Source organism: Hippocampus bargibanti, linkage group LG16 (genome assembly GCF_051943395.1).
Source record: "Hippocampus bargibanti isolate YZ-2025 linkage group LG16, ASM5194339v1, whole genome shotgun sequence".
NCBI classification, from domain to species: Eukaryota; Metazoa; Chordata; class Actinopteri; order Syngnathiformes; family Syngnathidae; genus Hippocampus; species Hippocampus bargibanti.
The window spans coordinates 5,844,926-5,862,646 of NC_142749.1; the positions used below are offsets into that span (position 1 = coordinate 5,844,926).

At 40.1% G+C, this 17,721-nt stretch overlaps 2 protein-coding genes across 3 annotated transcripts; one reads left to right on the top strand and one right to left on the bottom strand.

Moving 5' to 3' along the window:
• The first annotated feature begins 459 nt into the window (after positions 1–459).
• On the top strand, positions 460–14,585 carry ankfy1 (ankyrin repeat and FYVE domain containing 1). 2 transcript variants are annotated; one of them, XM_089016396.1, is made up of 25 exons: positions 460–501; positions 2,264–2,471; positions 2,614–2,732; positions 3,385–3,520; positions 4,699–4,822; positions 5,012–5,161; positions 5,279–5,444; positions 6,332–6,536; positions 6,638–6,706; positions 6,800–7,002; positions 7,100–7,197; positions 7,922–8,123; positions 8,218–8,316; positions 8,609–8,762; positions 9,012–9,180; positions 9,332–9,450; positions 9,812–9,968; positions 10,045–10,245; positions 10,316–10,492; positions 10,595–10,742; positions 11,594–11,684; positions 11,771–11,895; positions 11,994–12,140; positions 13,685–13,775; positions 13,865–14,585. In XM_089016396.1, exons 1-25 carry the CDS (start codon positions 492–494, stop codon positions 13,995–13,997), a joined length of 3,501 nt encoding a protein of 1,166 aa, XP_088872522.1. In that variant the 5' UTR covers positions 460–491; the 3' UTR covers positions 13,998–14,585. The 2 variants fall into 2 exon arrangements, with proteins under 2 accessions (XP_088872522.1, XP_088872521.1); XM_089016395.1 differs by lacking the exon at positions 460–501 and adding an exon at positions 535–1,117.
• A 653-nt stretch (positions 14,586–15,238) lies between these two features.
• cyb5d2 (cytochrome b5 domain containing 2) lies at positions 15,239–17,716 on the bottom strand. The gene is made up of 4 exons (XM_089016397.1): positions 17,364–17,716; positions 16,012–16,152; positions 15,581–15,767; positions 15,239–15,502 (listed from the first exon to the last, which is right to left on the bottom strand). Exons 1-4 carry the CDS (start codon positions 17,635–17,637, stop codon positions 15,331–15,333), a joined length of 774 nt encoding a protein of 257 aa, XP_088872523.1. The 5' UTR covers positions 17,638–17,716; the 3' UTR covers positions 15,239–15,330.
• Between the last annotated feature and the right edge of the window lie 5 nt (positions 17,717–17,721).

Consider the following 17,721-nt stretch of genomic DNA (forward strand, 5'->3'; position numbering starts at 1 on the left):
CCTGAATATGGAAATATGATTCGACTGGTGTTCAGTGTAGGGAGGGAGTTGTCACATTGAATAGAAAGCTGTTATGTAGCTTTTTTATTGAAAAAAAGAAAGTCAGAAAATATTAACAATATATAGTTGCTTGCATGGCTATTTTTTGTCGTTTTTAATAACCGTTGGAGAGTTTTAAAGTGGACGTTGAATAATTCAATTAAAAAAAAAAAGCTTGGACACACTGTCTAAATCTAAAAAACACCTTATTAAAAAAGATACGCGTTCTTCCGTAAATCAAGAGGCAGCTATATATTACTGCCTTTCGAAGGAGGAAACAAATATTTTGCTCACACATGATGACAGATTCAAACCAACTTGCTGCAAGCGCCGGCGTGTTCACGTGACAACACTCCAATTGAAGCGCTTGAACGCGGTGCCTCCGTCCACTCTCGGCCGTGTTGGTCTTATCGCGAGATATCCGTCCGGTCACGAAGTCAACGCAGAGCAACATGGCGGAAGGTATGAGATTGAGCTTTTAGGTGTCTTGTGTGTCCACTCCCTTTTATTCGTGTAGGCGCGTTACGATAAATGGCTCTGCTAACTTGGTAGTACAGTTTTTCATGTATATTTCTTTTCGGAACAACACGACACATTGCTATCGCCCCGTTCAATTTGTAAGGGGGCAAGCTTTTTATCAGTAGCTCTCGATGTTGCTAGCAGTTTATTATGTCGTTTCTATTTAACTGAACTACTAAAGACCGACAGTCACCAGAAGTGCTGCAACCGATGGGTAGTGTGCTTGTGCAAAACATTCGTTCCGAAGTTTTAATTAAGTGACAAGCAAAACTGATCGCCCCTTTGACAAAATAAAGCCCGTTTGCCGCTTAATTGAGCAGAATGACATGTTTCGGAAGCACATATAGCACCTGCTCTCTTCCTTTTGACTAAATAGGTGCACTGATTACTTCTGACCTCCTGAATGTCATTTCCTCCCAATCAAGTGTTTTTGCTCCCTTTGCAAATGTCATGACCATGACCATGACCAACAGGAGGAAAATGCTGCCGCTGTCAATAACCGACAGAAAACTCACAGAACAAGCAATACCAAGAGTGCGAACAGTTGTGCTAAAACAGGGTCTGTGCTCTCACCTCAATTGTGTGTATATATATATATATATATATATATATATATATATATATATATATATATATATATATATATATATATATATATATATATATATATATATGTGTGTGTGTGTGTGTGTGTGTGTGTGTGTGTGTGCGCATTCAAATGACTTTTTATTAAGTCAGTTTAAGACGGACGGTTTCTTTGTACTCATAAGTACTTACCACAGTTTTCTGTTTCAGTTGGACAATATTTAATGTTTTTATGCTTTAATTTTTTTACTAGCACTGTTATTGTAATCCCTACAATGCATGATAAGGCTGGTAGTGGCATGACTTTTTTCCACATTGTATGCAACTGGTAAAGTCTCTAAAATACCATGTCCTGTATTTTCCCAGAGCTGCACATTGGTTAGATAATTTTCCGATGCTGCTCCAGGTATATAGCTCTTCATATATGGGGCTTATCGCATGCTTTTTTTTTCACCCCAAAGTGACTCTCTTGGTGTCACATGACTTGCGGCATTGCCACTAACATTTTACAAGGCAGAATAAAGTAACTAGCCTCCTCAGCACTTTTAACCCCTTTTCAAATAGTTTAGTGCTTTAAAGGAAGGAAATGGGCCCCAGTGGAACTTGGTGGACTTGGCTGAGTCATGCTTTAACATTTCAACATCAGAAACTATGGAGAAAGTCACACCAAAAGGAAGCACATTTATGTATGCCACTCTCTTTTTGGAAAAAATGTCTTGCAGCAACAAATGATAGGCGACAGCGTTGTCTGTACCTGCACAGTCGAATGCTTGGTCTTTTCTAAAAATTGGGATTGACCAGTAACTCTAAAAATGATTGCTTTTTGTAGTGTCAGTTATAATGCTCTTTTATTAAATTAGGGCAACCCGCGAGCCTCGTATGCATAATTACTTCACATCCTTCACACTTTGTATCTCGCTTTCTGTCAATGTAGCCAAGTAATATTGTATGTCATTGTTTTAAAATACTGCAAAGGAAACTTTTTCTGTGCTTTGGAAGAACAGCATCGTGTGTTCCCCCCACCTCCATTCTATTTCGTTCATCAATGGATCAAAAACGAAATGGGATTTTGTATTCATACAGTTTATTCTCCTCTGTCTGCATGGCATCACTGGAGCAGAGGAGGTGGCCAAGCTGCAGAAGCATCTGGCCCTGCTGAGGCAGGAGTATGTGAAGATGCAGCAGAAGCTGGCTGACACAGAAAGACGCTGCACTGTCCTTGCTGCTCAGGTGTCTGTTCAAGGCCCCACTACGCCAACATCGGCAGACACCTTCATTAGCCGTCTTCTGGACATTGTGTCAGACCTGTATCAGCAAGAACAATACAGGTCAGCACATTGATTTGCTGAAGTTAATACTATGTTTTATGAATTTATTTTTTTCTTTTACATCTTGTTCTGTGGTTTGTGATTGTTACCTACTATTTTTTTATGTTCAAACTATTTTCAAGGATGTTTGTGTTTCCTGCAGTGATTTGAAAGTGAAAATCGTGGGGAATCAACTCAATGCACATAAGTTTATTCTAGCTGCACGCAGCGATGTCTGGAGTCTGACCAATATGGCCCCCACCTCTGAATTGGATTTGTCTGGTAAGTGACTGTGATATTAGTTAACCGTTTTAAAGGTATTGAACCTTGACCTTAGTTGCAGAGCTTAAGATATTTGCTCAAACAAGACACAAAGCACAAAAAATAAGAGTATGTGAGAGCCACAAAAAATGGTACCAAAGGTAGAAGGTAAACTCAAAGATAAACAAAATAACAGTGATAGACAATTGGAATTTTTAGAGGTTGCATACGAATATACATAGGCACTTCTGATGCACGTGTATATTCTATATCAATTTAAAAAAATCCACTTTAGGCCATTTATTGTTCTTCATACTGTCTGCACATAACATACAAATATTGTGGAGCAACAACCCCGCTGTTTAATCTATCATCTCTTTGGTTCTGCAAGATGCTTAAATGAAATTATAGTGCATGACTAAGATTTTCTTTGAAGTGCAGAAATACAGCTCGTCCGTGTCATCTCCCAGCAAGCCTTACAGTAGTAGCTACTAGCTGAAGTAATTTGTTGAGTCTACCAGGGGTTTCAATACTGTTTTGAGAATTCTAACTAGGCTCTTTCTGCTCCTTTATTCTTGTACTTCTTCCTTCCATACCTTTGCTGCTGTGAATTGGGAATTTCTCCATTGTAAGACTAATGAGGTTTTCTTTTTTTACATTCTAACTCCTGAAGATTGCAAACCTGAGGTTGCTCTGGCAATGTTGCGCTGGGTATACACTGACAACCTGGAGCTCAGTGAAGATGATGCGTTTCTCATTGACTTGATGAAGCTGGCCAACCGCTTTCAGCTTCAGTTGCTCAGAGAAAGGTCAGCCTGGCAAAAAAAAAATACAAAGGGTCTTCTGTTTAAAACATTTCAGGGTTCTGAATGGCATGCAATTAACTAGTTTGTTCAATGGGACTGAAATATTAACCAATTCACTGCCAGACAATGTGGAAAATATGTGTCCACTCCAGTGCCAAGGTTTTTGTCATTGTCACTCGAATACCAGGACCCAAAGAATATTGAATTTTAGGACTACATAAACATTCAATGCAGCGTAAGAAACCTTAGACTCTTTTTTTTTAATCATAAAAACGTAGTTAATTCCTAAGTTATATGGGTCTGGAGTTATATGAGCTTGAAATGAAGGCGGTTGTCCAAAATGTAATGCAATACCTACATATTGGTTTATATAGCGCTTTAACAACAGCTGGAGATGGAACAAAGCGCTAATATAGAAAAAAGGGAAATGCCCCCCCCCCCCCCCCCCCCCCTTGTGGAAAGGAAAAAATATTGATAGAGGCCATCGCAAGCGCTTTATCTGCACCCAAACAAGAAAAAATAAAACCCGAACACATTCGGGAACGGCGCTCTTCGTCATATTTTCAATTCCCGAATAAATTTGTGAATGACAATGAATGAGTTAATTTGGTGAACTTGGCAATCGAAGGCACGCTTTAACAGTGCTTCCCTTTTTGATGTGTTTTATAATTTGGAGTCTTTTTCAAACAAATATTGACTATAATTATAACATAATTTATGTTAATGAAATAAGTCAGTTTGCTTGCAAATATCCAGTGTCTTATCCTTTTTGCATTCACTGTGATAACTGCTCATTTGAAGTGAAATAACAAGGATAACTGAAGCACAAATCCAGTGGGATATTTATGCAGTGAGAGGAAAAAGCAGAGTTCTGAATCTTACATGGCCGTGCCAATACTGTTCGGAAAGTGAATATTTTGCAATCCAAAGTATTTTTTCCTTGAAACAAATCATAAACTGAATTGTCCGTAAAGCGACGTTTCACTGTACAAATTCACAGACAAATGAGAGCATCCTCCCTGACATTTAAAAGATTAGAGTCTTCATTTAACAGAACATGTATGAATTTGAATGTGTGACAAGGAAGACATAGTAGCTGAATATAACATACAAATGGATCTTGTGTAATGGACATAAGTGACAGACCTTGTTGACTTATTGTTTGCTGTGCGTGTGGACAGGTGTGAAAAAGGCGTCATGTCCTCAGTGAATGTCAGGAACTGCATTCGCTACTATCAAACAGCTGAGGAGCTGAACGCCACAACTTTGATGAACTACTGTGGGGAGATCATAGCCAGTCACTGGGTGAGTTCTTTTCATATCCAGGAGTGTTCCTGACCTGAGGTGAAATCATGTCTGTCGTCAGCTTTCATTGTATTCTCTCTTTCTCTAACAAGCTCAATATATATTCTGAATCTTCTTGATCTTTTTGAAATATTGTGTTCTTATTGTTGAATTTTAGCTTCTTATTCATCTCTTTGTTTTTCTCCTTAGGATGACCTCAGAAAAGAAGATTTCAGCACCATGAGCGCTCAACTATTGTACAAGATGATAAAGTCAAAAACTGATTATCCTCTCCACAAAGCCATCAAAGTTGAGCGAGAAGATGTGGTTTTCCTCTATCTCATTGAGATGGACGCTCAGGTCCGTTGTCATTGCTAAGATTTTAACAATTCCTGACTTTGTTGAGCTGTGTTGTGACTAGCACAGCAGAATAAACATTGAAATGGTTTCATTTGTAGCTGTTGTTGTTGTTGTTAGTTACCAGGCAAGCTGAATGAACCGGACAACAATGGCGATCTGGCTCTAGACTTGGCACTGTGCCGAAAATTGGAAAGCATTGCTACCACTTTAGTGAACAACAAAGCAGATGTGGATATGGTGGACCAGAGTGGATGGAGTCTTCTGCATAAAGCCATCCAAAGAGGTGTGGAGTGACTATATAATGCTTCTATGCTTAACTCATTCGCTGCCATTAACTAATTTATTCAGGAATTGAAAAGTGTGACGTGCAGCATCGTTGTTGAATTTGTTCAGGTTTTGTTTTTCTTTGCATGGGGTGCCGATAAAGTGCTGCTCAGACCTCTTGCAATGTTTTTACCTTCCACAAGAGGGCAACATTTACCTTTTGTCCATGTCAGCGCTTCGTTACAGCTTCAGTTGTTGTTAGACAACCGACATCACTTTTTTGTTTCCTAACTAACATCAGAAAAACGTTATATAGCATCTAAAATACCCAAAACACGCAGTATGATATTTTTATTCAAATGCAAAACACTAAGAAAAATGACTTAAAGTGTGCTGAAACTGCAAAAAAATTAAACTGGAAGTAGCCAGTTACAGAAGGTCCCGCCCCCCTTGGTCGTGGTGTCATGCCAAGACGTCTTGCCTTGCTCGAGAATCAAAACATTGGCTTCAGATTCGGAGAACATGCTTTCTTGTTACTCATCCAGTTATGAATATGATTCAAATACTTCTGAAGAGGAAAGCATACATGTTTGCAATCAATTAAAGAATGTATTCCCTGTCATTTTGAGGCATCAGGGTGGGGGGGGGGGGGTGTCGCCCCCAAAAAAGGCAGAAGATGGCGAGAAAGCTCCGTGTGGAAATGGGCTCAACATTTTTGTCACAACTCCAGACTCATCTAATTTATGGAGTAGCTATTTTTTTAGAATGAAAGAAGAGAGTCAAAGGTTTCTTGCGCTGCATTGAATGTTTATGTAGTCCGGCACTCATTGCAACTGCATTGCAAATAGCCGTCATGTAAGTTTTTCCCTGTCCTCCTCCTCCATCTCAGTCATCTTCTTCTTTCAGGCGATGAATTTTCCTCCGTCTTCTTGATTCGTCACTCAGCTCAGGTCAACGCCGCCACTCTGGGTGCGGTGGAAACCCCTCTTCACCTCGTTTGTTCCTTTAGCCCCAACAAACACTCGGTAGAAGTCATGAGTGGCATGGCACAGATTGCAGAAGCTCTGCTCAAAGCTGGAGCCAATCCCAACATGCAGAACAGCAAGGGCAGGTTGGTTACATTTTTTTTAGTCAATCTTGCATTGGAGAAAAAATATTTGTGCACAAGACTATGAAGTTTGATGAACTTTCATTTGTTTCTGGGTTTATTAGAACTCCATTGCATGAAGCAGTATCTTCGGGCAATGAGCCAGTATTCAACCAGCTGCTTCAATGCAGGCAGTGAGTTACTCTCTGCTTACCTGTTGAAATATATGACTTGGTTTTCACTTGATGAGAAACTGTGTGACTATTCTACTTGCCCACATCTGGTAGGCTTGACCTGGAACTTAAAGACCATGAGGGCAGCACAGCGTTGTGGTTGGCCCTGCAGTATATCACAGTGTCTTCAGACACCTCTGTAAATCCATTCGAGGATGATGCCCCAGTTGTGAACGGCACCTCATTTGATGAGAACAGCTTTGCGGCACAATTAATCAAGAGAGGGAGCAATGCCAACGCAACTGATGCATCAACGGGTTCGGATTCATTTTCTCACTTTCAAGTAGTTTGTGTCAATGGAAGTGTACGATTTTCACGCACATCTTAATTTTGTTTCTCTTTTTGCTTCTACAGGAAACTGCCTCATGCAAAGAGCAGCGTGTGCCGCCAATGAGGCAGCTGCTCTTTTCTTGGTCACTCATGGGGCAAAAGTCAACCACGTGAACAAATGGGTGTGTTGATGAAAGGAATCTCCAGAAAATAAACAAATTAAACACAACAGGAAAATTTGAAAATAGTCAAAAGCAAAGAGGACCTAAATCCACTGTCATCAAATTCAAGCCAGTAATTTGTCAACCCTAACACAATTTGTCTACCCGAACACTTTTTAAAAAAAATTAAACTGTTTCTATGCAGGGCTGGACCATATGACAACAAAATACACATATAAATAGAATCTGATATCAACTATCACAATATTTTCTTGATATTATGAAACTGACAGTTTCAAAAAGTTCATGCTCTTTTTGCGTTGTGACAATAGTTATCAACAAATATTTTATATATTTGTTTTACGGGGTAAAAAAGGGTAAAATAAAAACCGAAACAGTATAAGGTGCACCCGCACTGAATGGTGTATTTAAAAAAAAAATCCATATATAAAGCGCACCGGACTATAAATGAAACTTTTTTTTTAAATGTAATTTAGAAATGTAGAAAGGTTTTCCAAATGTAAGGCGCGCCACAGTAGAGGCAGGGGTTACACACTACATCTATAAGGGGAAATAGAGTCTGTGGATGATGAGAGTTATGGCAAGACCTGTTGTGGCTCAATATTACTTCACATATAAGGTGAACCTGCGTATAAGGTGCAGGGTTATCTTGAAGAAAGTGAAGGCTACACCAGAAAATATGGGACTTGGTCATCTGAATATGATGGATTGTCTCCAATTTTAGGGGGAAAGCCCTCTACACACTGCTTGTCGTTTTGGCCTCGCAAGCCTGACAGCAGAGCTGCTACAGCAGGGCGCAAATCCAAACCTGCAGACCTTGAAAGCTTTACCGGATGACACCTTTGGTGTGGCTGCACAGACCCCCCTTCACATGGCCATCGCTCACAACCACTCAGATGTGGTCTCTGTCATCCTAGAGCAAAAAGGTGATCAATTTTGTATTCTTAATTACAGTCATACCTTGGATTCAGACGAAGTTGAATATAGTGGATTCACTTTTTATCCTCCCTTGTCTTCCAGAAAATGCACTTCATGCCTCCAATAATTTCCAGATCATTCCAGACTTCAGTCTCAAAGATTCCGTGGACCAGACAGTTTTAGGCTTGGCCCTGTGGACAGGTATAATTGAACACTCAGTTATTTATTGACGCAAGTCCTCACTTTTACGACGGTGCAAACACTCAAATTAAAAACATGAACATGAAACAAATTAATTTACGCACATCACATCGAGCCACGCAAAAACGCTCAATCAACTTTTCTCAATTAGCATTATGATTTTTTTAACTGCCTTGCACGTACTTTTCATGGAAATATTATTAAGGAGAAAAGAAAGGACTTCTCATCTATTTACATATCACATCTGTACCTGCATGGAAATGTCTTAAACTGGCCAATCTGCTCTTGTCAGGTATGCACACCATAGCGGCTCAACTTCTGGGTTCAGGAGCGTCTATAAATGACACCATGTCCAATGGACAAACCTTACTTCACATGGCCATCCAAAGGCAGGACAGCAAGAGCGCCCTGTTCCTTCTTGAACACCAAGCAGACATCAATGTTAGGTACCTCATCTGTAATTACATGTTTGGATTGCATTTGCCTTCAATGCCATTTTCATTCTACTTCAGTATGTTTTTTATTAAACAACTTGCAACAAATAAATAATAGTTGGATTATCAAAGATTTCCATGAGTGATGTAGTAGTTCTTTATATAATAGTTTTCATTTTGACCATTTCAAAAATATCGTAAATGATGATTGTACACGGGTCAAAAAAAAAATGGATCTCATTATTATTGTATCACTGATAGGACCCAGGATGGACAAACAGCGCTGCAGTTGGCCATCAGTAATCAGCTGCCACTGGTAGTGGATGCTATTTGTACAAGAGGAGCTGACATGTCTGTGGTGGATGACAAAGGGGACTCACCATTATGGCTTGCGCTGGAGAATGGCCTGGAGGATATTGCATCCACGCTGGTGAGACAGATTCGAATTTTATTTCTACTGGCACTGAAAAGAGTCAGATTTCATGCAGATGAACTTGCATTTGAATAGTTAAATTGAACAAGAGACGGGTACAGAAAAAAAGTTTTTAATTGGAATATCTGCCTTTTCGCCTGCCCCCAAGGTTCGCCATGGCTGTGATGCGACATGTTGGAGCAAAGGCCCTTCTGGCTGCCAACAGACCCTCTTGCACAGAGCCGTTGATGAGAACAATGAGATCACGGCTTGCTTTCTGATCCGCAGGTCTGGAACCACATTCCCTTCATTTTTGGGAAATTTATCCATGCACACATTTTTAGGCCTTAATTGATTATTCTTGTATACAGACAAACCATGACTGTTGAGGTCTCAATTAACTTTACTGCTAAATATTTTTTCCTCAAATCTATTTAGTCATGTTTATTACGGTTTCTGAAATTGTTTCACATTGACAGTAATCCCCTGTTTTTCGCGATTAATGGGGACCAGGACCACCCGCAATAGATAAAAAATAGCCAAGTAGAGTTATATAATAATAACCCATGTGATAAGACAGAGAGGGTGCTCGGCGAGGCTATTTGTTTTGTTTCCCTCCTTAATACGCATCATATCTTTTTGTCTGCAGCGGTTGCGATGTGAACAGCCCAAGACGGCCAGGCCCAAATGGCGAAGGAGAAGAAGAAGCCAGAGATGGACAAATGCCTCTTCACCTAGCAAGCAGCTGGGGCCTCGAGGAGGTTGTGCAGTGCCTTCTAGAATTTGGAGCGAGTGTTAATACGCAGGTCAGTCTCATCCTTGCTTCATCAACTTTGACCTGAGGCAATTTTGTTCACAAACAAGTGCTTTCTCAATTTGCAGGATGCAGAGGGTAGAACTCCGATCCACGCTGCCATTAGCAATCAGCACAATGTTATCATACAACTCCTGATTTCCCATCCGGACATCCGTCTTAACATACGTGATCGCCAAGGAATGACACCCTTTGCTTGTGCCATGACGCACAAGAACAACAAAGCAGCAGAAGCAATCCTTAAAAGAGAGCCAGGTGCTGCTGAGCAGGTAGGAATGAAGACTGCAGGAAAAAAAAAACTTTCTTCTCTCATAATCTCTCACATTTGCATCTCTCCAGGTTGACAATAAAGGACGTAATTTCCTTCATGTAGCTGTGCAAAATTCAGACATCGAAAGTGTTCTGTTCCTCATTAGTGTCCAAGCCAATGTGAACTCCAGGGTTCAGGATGCTGCTAAACTCACCCCTCTCCACTTAGCTGTACAAGCTGGATCTGAGATCATTGTTCGAAACTTGGTATAGCTTCGACATATTGTTTTTTTTTTTCATTCATTTTGACCTGTTACATTTGTGTGATGCTTAAGTTTTTTTTTAATGGGGATATTTTCCTGTCACCAGCTGCTTGCGGGAGCCAAAGTAAATGAGCTGACCAAACACCGGCAAACTGCCTTGCATTTGGCTGCTCAACAGGATTTGGCCACCATTTGCTCTGTGCTTTTGGAGAATGGCATTGACTTTGCCACCGAGGATGAGAATGGCAATAATGGTAAATTTCATTTTGGAAAATCACATACAATTTTCCCACCCCCTCCTGCCCATCCTGACAGCTCTGGGTAGCTCCTTTAGCCAGAGACTATTACACCCGCGCTGCAAGAAGGAGCGGTACCGCCGCTCGTTCCTACCGACTGCTGTCAGGCTTCACAATTCCCAATGATCACATGTGAAAAAAAAAAAAAAAAACAAAACTGGACACTTGTAAATATGGGTTGTTGCAATATATCTAAATGCATTTCTTGATTCTGCACTATGTACAGTTTTGTTTATAGAACGGTTTTTGCACATCTACATTTGCACAGTATACAGTTGACATTTTTATTTTGTTATGCTTAGAATATCTTGTTTTCTATCCTTTCACTCCCACCCCAACCCCATCCCTCTTCAATTGCTGCTGTGGACTGCAAATTTCCCCATTGCGGGACGAATAAAGGTATTCTGATTCTGATGAAGATTATCTGCCCTTGAGAGTTACTTTGTTTTGACCATATTTTGTCACAGGCAGTTCATATTTTGTTACGGGCAGTGTCTTACACCATTACAAATAAGTTGAAAATGTTTGGCTAGGTGACAAGACGACATACACAGGTGACTAATGTTGAAAATTTTTAACCATCTAAATATTTATCTCCAGTTTTTTTGTTATGCCTTCTCATTACTGTCTGAGTTGAGTGTACATTTTTGATGTTCGTTTAAATATATTGCCAGATCTGATAAAATTGGTCAGAATCAGAAAGCCTCACACAATCAGTCACACAATGGGGAAATTTGGTTATTAATGCAATTTGCCATTTTTTGCTTCAGTTAGGCTTCAAAACTTTGTGTTCTTGTTCTTATTTCCAGCTCTTCATCTGGCAGTGATGCATGGCCGCCTTAACAATATCAGATCACTTCTCACAGAGTCAAACATTGATGCCGAGGCCTTTAATCTCAGGTACATTTAACCTTCTGGGTATTTTTAATGCACCCTAAATATATTTGCAAGTAATTTAATAATTTTATTGTATGCATATAATTCAGGGGTCAGTCACCAATGCACGTTTTAGGCCACTATGGTAAAGAAAACGCTGCTGCCATTTTTGAGTTGTTCCTGGAGTGTATGCCTGAATATCCTTTGGACAAGCCAGATAATGAAGGGAACACGGGTACAGGAACCTGAGATTATTTATTTTTTACTTTACTATCTTATTTACCAACTCTATCTTTGTGATGAGATGAATGACACTGATGTTTTTATTTGCAGTATTGCTTCTGGCCTATATGAAAGGGAACGCTAACCTGTGCCGTGCTATTGTGAGGGCTGGTGCTCGCCTGGGCATCACTAATAATCAGGGCGTTAACATTTTCAACTACCAAGTAGCAACAAAACAGTTGCTTTTCCGCCTTCTTGGTAAGTGTATACCCAGTGTTTGAAATAGCGTCTGCCCGGTGGCCCGGGGCGTACAACTTTTACGTCGGGCGTACAACTTTCAATACAAGTCGGCCCGGGTGGCCGACAACCTCTTCAAGAAAAAAACTAGCCGTTTTTTTTTTTTAATGAAACGTTTGTTTTATTCAATAAAGCAAAAGCTACAAGCAAACCGCTACAAGCCACGTGGACTCCTCTTTCTAAGCGGCGTTCAAAACTCTCAAGTACTATTTTCAGTCAGGGTGGAGTCCGAAGCACAAAACAGGCTTCTGATTGGCTTCCGGTGCCTAGTATGCAAATTGCCAAACGAACGTTCGTTTGCTAATTTGCATACTAGGCACCGGAAGCCAATCAGAAGCCTGTTTCGGACTACACCCTGACTGAAAAGTGTACTTGAGAGCTTTGAAAGCCGCTTAGAAAGAGGAGTCTCCGTAGCTTTGAGCAGACAATGCAACGCAAACATTGCATTGTGCACCATGACAATAAACGACAACAGGAGCAAAATCTTCAGAAAGGGATATTTACTATAAATTAAGCAAGGGAGCATTTGTGCTGGGTCTTCTTCTTTTCCTTTCGGCTTTTCCCCTCAGGGGTTGCCACAGCGAATCAATGTCCTCCATATATCCCGGTTTTGTGCATCCTCTTCTCTCACACCAGCTACCTTCATGTCCTCTTTGACCACATCCATAAACCTCCTCTTCGGTCTTCCTCTCGGTCTCCTGCCTGGCAGTTCAAGGCTCAGCATCCTTCTCCCGATATAGTCACTCTCTCTCCTCTGGACATGTCCAAACCATCTCAGTCTGGCCTCTATGACTTTCTCTGCAAAGCCTCTAATATGAGTTGTCCCTCTAATGTACTCATTCCTGATCCTATCCAACCTGGTCACTCCCAAAGAAAACCTCAACATCTTCAGCTCTGCTTCCTGTCTTTTCTTCAGTGGCACTGTCTCCAGTCCAAACATCATGGCTGGTCTCACCACCGTTTTATACACCCTTCTATCACACATCACACCTGCCATTTTTCTCCAGCCGCTCCAGCCTGCCTGGACACGCTTCTTCACCTCTGGACAGTTGACCCCAAGTACTTAAAATCCTCCACCTTCTTTATCTCTTTTCCCTGTAGCATCACTCTTGCACTTGGATCCCTCTCATTCACACACATATATTCCGTCTTGCTGCGACTGATCTTCATTCCTCTCCTTTCTGGAGCATTTGTGCTGGGTACTTCCTTAATTTTAAAAAATCCTTTATACTTCGCAACAATGGTATTTTTTTGCGATTAGTCGTCTTACTGTGTTTCAAGTTGTAAAAAATGGGGCATGCAACTCTGAAAAGTTGTCTATTCAGTAGTTGGGTGTCCACTAACTTTTTGTCATGAGTTTCAGACACTGGTATACCTTGTTTTTTGATTTTAGGGGCCCTATTCTGTTTAAACAGAAAAAAAAAACTTTAAAAATGTCCATACCCTGGTACAACATTAAAACATTACCTCCTTCAATTCCTATTTTCATGTTTTTTATATTATAGATATGCTGTCCAAAGAGCCCCCTTGGTGTGATGGTTCCAACTGCTATGAGTGCGTTGCCAAGTTTGGAGTTACAACACGGAAACATCACTGGTTAGTACCATGACCTTTCTATGACATTTTGATTCATTGTTTTGTCGTCACTGTATGCCACACTTGATTTTTGAATTCTGTCCCTCCAGCCGCCACTGTGGGCGCCTCTTGTGCCACAAGTGCTCGATAAAGGAGATCCCCATCATCAAGTTTGACTTGAATAAGCCGGTTAGGGTGTGTGACATCTGCTTTGATGTACTAACTCTGGGTGGAGTATCCTAATGCATTGGCCTGGATTTTCCCCACATTGCAATGCCCGCCACGCCGGAACCCAATTTAGCATTTACTGGATACATCATAAAGGACATCAGTAGCAGTACAAACTAAAAAGAGTATTCTGACCAATTCTGGGCCATTGTCTTTATACTATGCCAGTCTTGTGGAAAAACATTCATGTTTTAATGGAACATGTATTGATTTTGTTGTCGATCAAAGTGGCAAAGATATAAATGAATAAAAGGCAGTTTAGCAAAATGCTGGACGGGGGTAACTTAAGATCACTGTTTGCAATGATTCTCACTTGTTTTTGAAACAAATAGTTGCTTCTCTCGGTCATTGCAATTCAAGGATAAACATCTTAATTACCGAAGAGGTTTTGGTGAGATGTGTATCTGTGGTTAATTATTTCACTAGCTGCAGCTCATGCTAAGTCGACTACCCAGAGAAATGTAACATGATTTATACATTTATCCTGTGTAAACCTGTAAAAGTAAATCAAAATCAGAAGGTCATTATGAATTGAACTTACTCTTGTGACTATGTACTGTATTTCCTGGATAAATTATTAAATCAAATACACTTTGCAAGATTCTGAAGCATAACATGGACATTTCAATTTAACATGTGGGGTGTGGGGGTCCACAACTGCCCACAGATATGAAATTGTTGTTGAATGGGATCCTTCGATCCATTGATACATTTGGTCTGTATTAGTACTGACAAGCAACTTTTTATGCCTGTGTGTACTATAATTTTTTACCATTTCAAGATTATGTCCTCTTTTTAAAATCAGTCAGCATCTGAGTACATATCAGTTTTGACTTGGCAATGAGGTCTGATGTCAGTTGTGATGACAGTCCCCACGATGATGCCTCATGTTGTCTTGACCCGACACATTTATCGCTTTGTTGATTTTCTAAACAGAAAATGTGCACTTTATAAAGATCATGTGACATGTCCGTTGGGTTGGGGGAGTCAGAATGATAGGGATGGCCGATTCGTGCGGTCTAATCGGTATTGTTAAATTGTACAGATAAATGTGTCATATTTTTGGCCACTGCTACCATTTTTGTACTTAATGCAGTTTGTGATCGTCATTGTGACAGACTTAAATCTTGCCTCTGTTCTTTTATGCACATTGTAAAATCTTTTATGCACATGTATCGTATCTGTATGCTCAGATATCTAGCCCTTTTCTTCCAAGTGTATCATTTTAGGGAAAGGAAGAACAACTTTACATAAAGGTCATTTAAAACAATTTATTCCCCCCTTGTTTATTTGTGCAAATTAATCCAACTATGTGCCACCATCTACGTCACTGTCCATCTTTTTAAACTTATTCAACTAAAGAGCAAGAAACATCATGTGTCGAGCAGCCATCATATTCCTGCAGGTTAGGGTTTTCCTTGGCTGCAGATGGATCTTCTACACAGACACAACGGGATCCACTAGCACCTGCAGTAAATAGTTTTCGAGGAACACCTGTCCAACTTCTTTCAACACCACCACTGGTGGAAAAGAGAGTAAAAATTTCATCACAAGATTACATCTAATAATATTCGTACATACTTAACCTATATATTTACCTCTTGGTGGAGCACCAGACCCTTCCTCCCCTTGTAGAGCTCCACTCAGAATTACAGGAAGGCAATTGAAGCATCTCCGCCTCTGTCTTGGCTTTGAGCTGCTGGCCCTTTGCAAGCAATGACTCAATGTACAATAGAAACTTTGTGGGCTTTCCACTTTTGGAATAGAATCGTCCTATGACCAAACCTAAAAACAAATTACAATTTTATTCAAGTGTATACTGGATTTCAGTTAGTGCATTCACATTTCAAAACACTGAACAGTTAACAAAAGTATTCTTGGAACTAACAGTCCATATAGCTGACCGTTATGGTTATAAGTTATGAAATTGGCCCACGTGGCTAAATCAAAGAATTTCTGGACATCCATTCCCAGCGCGCATATATACGGTATGGACTAAAATTGCACAATCAATGGTGAAACAACACACCGACAGTTTGATAGGTCCTCTGATAAAAGAGCAACCAGTCAAACAGGGCGACCACCTGCAATGGGGACAAACTTGACACATCATCTGTCAAGCCGCTTTCTGTGAAATCTCCTGTTATAAAGGCCAGCGATGCATCTTTACCTGGGGAAAATAAACAACACAATGTGTAGATATACGTAGTTATGACCCATTGTCTGTTTAATGACATTTCCTGCTGATATAGCATAACAAAAACAAATGGGTCGTAACAGAAATGGAGGACACCACCTGAGCCTCCTGAAATATTTCAAATAAACTACCCCCAAAATAATTTGATCGATGGGGTGCAATGTCATTAAAGGTCTGTTTGATTTGCAACAATTTGGTTGGCTCAATTCGGCGATCCTATAAAATAATAGTATAATACATAGGATACAATGCGTTTCTTATTGTCATTCCACATAAATATCGATGAACTTGTCAGTCCATGAAATATGCCATTTCCAACAAAAGACGATACATATCTCGAAATATTTTAAAGGACAACCGACGTCACTTTTTTGTTTCTTAACTGACATCAGAAAAACGTTTTATAGCATCTAAAATACCCAAAACACGCAGTATATTTTTATTCAAATGCAAGACACCAATAAAAATGCCTTTTTTGACCGAAAAAAAAGTGTCTCTTTTTTTCGGTCAGGGGCGTTCCTTTAGTAACGTCACGTACGGACTCGTCACCAACTCAAAAACAAGACTTCCAGAATATTCCGCGCGAGTCTTAAACTCCCTCCCTATTTTCAAGGCTCACCTCAAAACCCACTTGTTTAAAATTGCTTTCAATGTATAGTTCTGTCTGCTATTTTATTATGTATCATTTTACTTATGGTTTTATTGTTATGTGCTTTGTTTTATTGTTTTTATTGTTAAGTGTCCTTGGATGTTTTGAAAGGCACTTGAAATAAAATTTATTATTATTATTATAAAACGTAAAATATAGCTATAATCGGCAGAATCGTATTAAAATACGCTCAGTAAAAGTCATTTTACAAATTATGGACACAACTTGTCCGGGGACGTCGGTTGTCCTTTAAGTGGAGTGATTCGCTTCAGCTAAATTTGGTGCACGGGGATTTTATTTAATCAAAACTAATTTTCCAATACAAATGGGCTTTGTTACACCTCTGATACATCAAGTCGATAGTTTGGTACGATATGGCCCAAACGTGGTATGGGCGATATTGGGGCAGAGAACATTGTTTGAGTGGGGCAATTGGTGTAGTCATCATGCAGTACAACAGATAAGGATTCAGCACATTCTACCTATACGACTAACTAGAACTAGAAAGCGAACTAGAAAAAAAAATCTGAATCACCTGCCATAAAGTGATATGCACCACCAGGTCCGTAATGTTTGATGCCGTTGTGTACGTCAAACACTTGGCCTAATATCGCCAGGTAAATGCCCTTGCTTCCTACTTTGCCGTCGTACAACGACAATTCCTGACTGTTCAAGAGTCGCCTGGGTCGCCCCTGTGTTGATTTACTTCCTGAATATAACGACCACTGACGAGGAAAGATAAGCACCACCAAGGATGCCGATAACATTGCAATCAATGCAGAGCAGAATATGTTGCTCGTTGATGCCATCGTGCTCTGCCGTCCCACATTTATGTTGCAAACAAAAAAACATTAGCGCCTGAACAGGTGCTTCCGTGAACGAACAAGAAAGCG